Below are 6,747 nucleotides of genomic sequence, written 5' to 3' on the forward strand. Positions count from 1 at the left end.
GCTCACACCTGTAATCCCAACACTTTGGGAGGCCGAGGGGGGTGGATCACGAGGTCAGGAGTTGAAGACCAGCCTGGCCAAGATGGTGAAACCCTGTCTCTACTAAAACTACAAAAATTATTCAGGTATGGTGGCAGGTGCCTGTAATCCCAGCTGCTTGGGATGCTGTGGCAGAGAACTGCTTGAACCTGGGAGATAGAGATTGTGGTGAGCCGAGATCGCACCACTGCACTCCAGTCTGGGCAACAGAGCGAGACTTTTGTTTCAAAAAAAAAAGAAGCTGCAGTTGCCCAGCCAAAGAGGCTGCACCAAATGACCACCAAAGGGTTCCCTAAAGGATCCGAACACTCGCCTTGGAAGAGCAGGAGGGAGTGTGCTTTGTGTCGTAACCAAGGCAGACTGAGAATCAGGAGTTCTTGGTTCTGGGCCTGTGTTCGTTGTGGGATGTGGGCAGGCCCAATCCCTCTCTGAGCCTGAGACACCAAGGGCCCTTCTACCTCTGACTTCTATGTAGCATCAAGACTGGGCACCCAGATACAGAGTCCCCTTGGGGGACTTCAGGCTAAAATTTCCCTTACTGGTGCCTAGAGAGGAACAGGGATAAGATCAAGGTCATGCAACAAGTTGAAGACACTCCCATCACTGGGAGTGTCAGGCTCTAGAAGCCTGAGCCCACTCTGCTGGCCTCTGCTTTTGCCCTTCCATGCTCCTAGGTTTTTCTGCAACAAATATTTGCAGTTTGTTACCATGGTTTTTTGTTTTGTTTTGTTTTTTTCTGAGACAGAGTCTTAGTCTATCACCCAAGGTGGAGTGTAGTGGTGCAATCTCGGCTCACTGCAGCCTCGACCTGCCAGGCTCAAGCAATCCTCCCACCTCAGTAGCTGGGACTACAGGTGCATGCCGCTGCTCCCAGGTAAATTTTGCATTTTTAGTAGAGATGGGCTTTTGCCATGTTGGCCAGGCTAGTCTCCAACTCCTGGGTTCAAGCGATCTGCGCACCTCAGCCTCCCAAAGTGCTGGGATTACAGGCGAGAGCCACAGCGCCCAGCTCGTTATCACATTCTGCCCACCCATCTTCATGGGCAGCCCCATCGCTGCTTACTTCTTGCTTCCAGGCACTCAGCCTACTGACCACAGGGCCCCTTGGAAGGCCTTGGTATTAATATTTTGGCCGGGCCTGATCCCAGACCGTGTGCTGCTTGACCCACTGGGCCTTGCCTCTCCCTGGATCACTAGGTTGGCCTCTTGGCTGGCCTCCAGCTGCTGGTCTCTACCTCACAGCAGCCATAGAAGTGCTTCTGGTACTCAAGTCTGCCCAGGTCCCTGCCTGACTTGGAACAACTGGAGACTTCCCATGTTCTAAAACAGGGAGGGAACCTGACTTCTTGAGGGCCCAGGAACCTAAGTGGCCTCCTGATAGCTCCACATTAGCTTTGCTCAGACTCTGGGAGATTTGGCCCCTGCTGCCCTGTAGCTCCTGGGAGCAGTCCCACCATGCTGAGCCCATCCCTTTAGCTGCCTGGGGTCTTGCTATGCCAGGCAGCCTGGTGAACCTGGTTTCTATTCACTCACTTGCTGTCTGACTTTAGGCAAGTCATCTCTCCTCTCTGTGCTTCACTCTCCTCTTCTGCAAAACAGAGTTAGTAATTCTAGTGTGACCCCACCAAGGCTGCTGTTAGGATTGCAAGGCTGTGCATGGAAGTACAGCACAGTGCCTGGCCCATGGCACTGTACCATGATCTGGTAAGGATCCTCTCAGAGTGCACCTGTCATTCAGACATTCATCCAAAAGGACAGCACAAAGCTCCCATGGGGGCCAAGCCCCATGCCACGGGGAGCAATGGGAATCAGGTGCCAGGGTCCCCACCCTGGATGTGCTCTGGGTGATTCAGCAGAGAAGATGGGAGCAGGGACCCTCACTCACACAGTGTGGTCACAGCTATGGCAGCCCAGAAGGGGCACCTAAGCCCCCATACCTTGGAGACCCCCACTGAGTCATGGAGGGTTAGTAAGAGTGCGACAGTAGGATTGGCACAGATAAGGCATGAGGGCCAGGGTGAGCAGGGACCTGGGGGCCCAGAGCAGATCCACATCTGCCAAGCAAACTAAGCAGCCTTTAGGGATGATGAGGGGGCAGGGAAGGGTTTAACAGGGGAGAGTGACCATTGGATCTGTGTGTGATGGAAATCCCTGGGTTGGGTGGGGGATGGATGGGGTGGGGAAAGGCACGGGCAGGCATGGAAGAGACAACACAGCCATCTGTGAGGAGGCTGGGACAGTGTTCCAGGCCAGGTAGATGGCAGGAACTGAGAGGAGAGGGGCCAATGGGGAGGGCAAGAGGAGGCAAACGGGAGGGATTTAGGAGGGGGAAGGGATGGGATGACCTCCCACGTCAGGCACTGGAACCGGCCCTGAGCTACTAACCCATTCCGTGATTCAGGCAAGCCCCTCCCCCTTGGGGGCCTCAGTTTACCTACACGTGAAATAGGACATGGGCCAGAAAGTCCCTGGAGGCCCTCTCTACTCACACATCCTGTGGTTCTGTAAAGCAAGTGGCCTCCCTGCTTCTGGAGGAGGAAGAGCAAATCCTACCTACCATCCCCATCCTACCCCTCCAAGCCTCATCCCTGGAGATGGGACCCAAGCCCCAGGGCCAAGCGGGACAAGGGGTCTGACCCACCTAGGTGAGGACAGGTAGCCGCGCCCTGGAGGCTGCATACACAGAGCTGCAGCGCCACCTACTGTCCATGTGGGAAGAGGCCACCAGTCCCAGGAGCCCGGCTCTGACCTAAATAAATCCCAGTGGACTGAAGCACAGCTAAGAGTTCCTACCTGGGCCCACTGGCCCAATTCCCTCCCCGCCACCCCCAGGTCTCTCCAGATGGCTCGATGAATGCAAGATGCTTCCTTCTGTAATGGATTCTGACCACATCATTCTCTTGCTCAGAAACCTTTCATGCGTCCTCACTGCCCTCACTGCCCTTGAAGACCATGCTTGCTCCTTAGCTAGCATTCAAGGCTCTTCCCATCCGGGCCTCTGCTGACCTCTGATGCCCCATTTCCTATACAGCAAAATACTCACCAGCTCCTTGAACATTCCGTGCTTTCCCTAGTCTTGTGACTTTGTATTAGGTTGGTGCAAAATTGCGATTTTTGCCTTTACAGTTAATGGCAAAAACCGCAATTACTTTTGCACCGACCAACATACATTCTTCTTTTTTTTTTTTCTTCTTTTTCTTTTTGAAATGGAGTAGTCTCGCTCTGTTGCCCAGGCTGGAGTGCAATTATGCGATCTCAGCTCACTGCAACCTCCACCTCCCAAGTTCAAGCAATTCTCCTGCCTCGGCCTCCTGAGTAGCTGGGATTACAGGCACACCCCACCACGCCTGGCTAACTTTCGTGTTTTTTAGTACAGACAAGGTTTCACCATGTTGGTCAGGCTGGTCTCGAACTCCTGACCTCATGATCCACCCACCTCGGTCTCCCAAAGTGCTAGGATTACAGGCATGAGCTACCGCTCCCGGCCCCCCATATATATTCTTGCTTCTGCTTGAAATAACTTTCTCTGCCTTCTTGGCTTAAAAACCAGTGCAGGCCAGGCACGGTGGCTCACACCTGTAATTCCAGCACTTTGGGAGGCTGAGGTGGGTGGATCACTTGAGGCCAGGAGTTCGAGACCAGCCTGGCCAACATGGTGAAACCCTGTCTCTACTGAAACAACAAAAATTAGCCAGGCATGGTGGCACATGCCTGTAGTTCCAGCTACTCTGAGGTTGAAGCAGAAGAATCGCTTAAACTGGGAGGTGGAGATTGCAGTGAGCCGATATGGTGCCACTGCACTCCAGCCTGGGCAACAGAGCAAGACTCCATCTCAAACAAAACAAAAAGTGCCAGAGCAAAGTCACCTCCTCCATGAAACCTTCCTTAATATACCTTTCTCCCCAAGTTCACTACTGAGCACAGAGCCTGCTCTTGGTAAAAGTTCAATCCCATCTTCCTCTGGGTCCCCATAGTTCCTGTGGTGTCCTTTATCCCTGCATAGGCCAGGGATGTTTCTGTACCCATCTCTTGCTCTCCCCAGGCTCTGAGCTCAAGGGAAGAGACTGTGTGTGACCCACTGCTTCTCAGTATAAGGTCTGGTGTTCAATAAATTTGCATTTATTAAGCATCTCCTATGTGCCATTGGACTAGATGTTTTCCTGTGCTTTACCTCACTACAGACTTAGGTCACCTGAGTTGAACATGGGAGTCTTGACCACTTTGTTCCTGCTCTTCCTGTCAGCCAAAATGCCTTGCGATGAGCTTGCCACATAACCATGGGTGGCCCACTGGACTTTCATCTGGGCAAAGAGAAGGGTGTGATGACACCACTCATGGCTCCTTCATCTGGGACCTACCCAAATCCCACGGCTTTGCTCACACACATCTGATCCTGTTGTGCCCAAGATGCCTGCTCCCATGCCTGGCTACCTGCTGTAGCTACTCCAAGCCAGGATCCTGGCAATCTGTCATCTTAGATCTTCAGCTCTGGGCTGGTCTTCCAGGTGCCTCTGCCTCCCAAGGAAACCCAAAGAACTCCACCAGAAAGGTAACACCTAAAAGAGCAGCAGTAGAGACTGTAGGAGTCCTCCTGCCTGCCCCCTTGTTATCCAGAGTGCACAGAGGGGCCCTGACTTGCCTGAAGTCACACAGGGACTCCGGTATTCCAATCCTTGGCCTTAAAAATCACTGCTATCCACTGTTGCTTCTATCTAAAAGCCCTAGAGAAGTTTCAGGAGACACTCAAAGGGCCCTTGTCTGGTTTCCAGGCTGACCAACTCTAGTGGAGAAAAAGCTCACTCACTGAGCATACCCATATGCCAGGCATATAGAATCCTTCAACGGAGGGATCATTCTCCCCATTTTACAGAGGAAGAAAGTGAGCTCAGAGTGAATGAAAGACTTTCCCAGTTCACATGTCTGCAGTAGAACTGGGGTTCTCGGGTGGTCTTGATCACCATGCCCAGCTCCCTTGAAGGCTGATGCACACAGATTAATTCCAAAGACAAGGCAGCAAATAATCAGATACAGGCTTTGGTGTTCTGAGACCCTGAGGGAGCAGGGAAGACTTACTGGAGGTGGTGAGTGGGGCACTGAGCCAGGCCTTGGAAGAGGGTCCAAGCTGGACCAATGAGGAAGAAGGGTTTGGCAGGAGGGAGACATTCCCACTGCCGTCACCTGGGTGCAGGCACTGTGACCTCTGCCTACAGCCTCCTCACCCATTCCCCTGCCACTCCCCCAGTCCCCTTCCCACACCAGTCAGAGTGGCCTTCCCGGAAAGCAAATGATTGGCCAGTCAGGGTCCTGCTTACAATCCCTCAGAGCCGCCCATCCTCCAGCATGGTTTTCCAAGCACCTGCTCGGGACACTCTCCCCACTCTCTCCAGCCCCATCTTGAGCCACTACACCTTGAACTCAGTGTTGTGACAATACACAATATTTGGAATCTCCCCAACTGCCACCCTGTTGGTCTTTGCATATTCTGTTCCCTCTGTCCATCATATCCGTTCATCTTTCAGAGCTTTGCTGAAATGCCTCCAGGACGCCTTCCCTGAGCCCCGGATTGAGTGGGGCACCCTCCCCCAGCCCCCACCTTGGGTCTGTGTCCGCCTGCCTTGCCACGCCCACGCTTGTACCATCGGGCTGCGCAGGGCGAGGGTTTGGGGGCGCGGTACTGACTGGTGTCCAGGCCTCTCCTCGCAGGGTTCCGCGCGTGGAAAGGTGGACCGCGGCTAGAAGACGCGTTGGAAAGCGTTTTCTGCCCCCTCCGAGCCTCGGGAATATTCATGGACTGCTGGCCGGGCAGGCGGGGGCGAGGCTGCCCGGCGGGCGGAAAGCGCCGCGCACTCGGGTCCCCTGCTGTCCCCGGCAGGGGTCGGCGCGTGCGGAAAGCGGCCCCGAGCCGCCCAGCCTCGGCCCTTGCGCAGCGGAAGAGGAGGCGACCGCAGCCTGGAAGCGAAGAGCCCTCAGCTGTTTCCTTCCACCCGGGTGGGCGGGACGGAGAAGGGGAAGGGAGCCTGGGAGAGAGGCAGGTGTTGCGCTCGCCAGGGCTGTCGGGGCGGCAGGCGGGGCACGGCACCCTCGGAGTCTCGACTCTGCCCACTTCACAGGCAGAAAACTGAGGTGTTCCCATGGCCAGAGCTAAGAAAGGCGGTGCTGATTCCTGGGCCCCAGCTGCTCACAGCGCCCTTCAGCATCCCAGTAGGCCGAGGGCAGCTCAGTCGTAGGTGACCACAAGAATCACGGGGACAGTTGTTAAAATGCAGATTCCAGGGCCCCATCTCCCAAAGATGCAGTAGGTCTGAGATGGGACCGGGAAATCAGCTCTTTAAAGCAAGTAAATAGTCCACATGTTGCGAAGCGCTGGTAAAGAGATGTTTTGGAATAGGAAGCTTCCCCCTCGGCCTGGTTAAAGCAGAGAGCGGGGACTTGGAAGGGACGGACTTGGACCCTGAAGCCCAGGCTTTCCTGCTGGATGACTAACTTCTCTGTGCCTTGGTTTTATCTTGCCTAAAGTGAAGATAACATTCAGCCCACAAAGTTCTGTAAAATCAAAGAGATCTGAGTAAAAGTGCTTTACTAACTTCACCACCACCATCATTATTATTCACTGTCACCGCCCATCCCCTAGGTAAGAAAAGAAGCCATCCTGAACCTGTGGAGTGATGAGTTCAGATGCCACCACCTCTGCAAAGGCAGTCCTGGTTA

At 54.2% G+C, this 6,747-nt stretch overlaps 1 protein-coding gene across 1 annotated transcript; it reads right to left on the reverse strand.

Annotated features, from left to right (window-relative positions):
• Positions 1-4,404: 4,404 nt before the first annotated feature.
• LOC117081341 (collagen alpha-1(XXII) chain-like) lies at positions 4,405-6,172 on the reverse strand. The gene is made up of 2 exons (XM_033207148.1): positions 5,676-6,172; positions 4,405-4,595 (listed from the first exon to the last, which is right to left on the reverse strand). The coding sequence occupies exons 1-2, from the start codon at positions 6,170-6,172 to the stop codon at positions 4,514-4,516; spliced, it is 579 nt and encodes a 192-aa protein (XP_033063039.1). The 3' UTR covers positions 4,405-4,513.
• Positions 6,173-6,747: the final 575 nt, after the last annotated feature.

Source organism: Trachypithecus francoisi, unplaced genomic scaffold, assembly GCF_009764315.1.
Source record: "Trachypithecus francoisi isolate TF-2019V2 unplaced genomic scaffold, Tfra_2.0 Lachesis_group8, whole genome shotgun sequence".
Taxonomy (NCBI): domain Eukaryota; kingdom Metazoa; phylum Chordata; class Mammalia; order Primates; family Cercopithecidae; genus Trachypithecus; species Trachypithecus francoisi.

What these genes read in the sequence shown, in the direction of transcription:
- LOC117081341 (XM_033207148.1), bottom strand. Translation starts at nt 6,172, where the DNA reads ATGGGAACACCTCAGTTTTCTGCCTGTGAAGTGGGCAGAGTCGAGACT. An exon ending in TCGCCCTGCGCAGCCCGATG is followed by an intron (nt 4,596 to 5,675) that starts GTACAAGCGTGG and finishes CTGCTCTTTTAG; the next exon opens with GTGTTACCTTTCTGGTGGAG.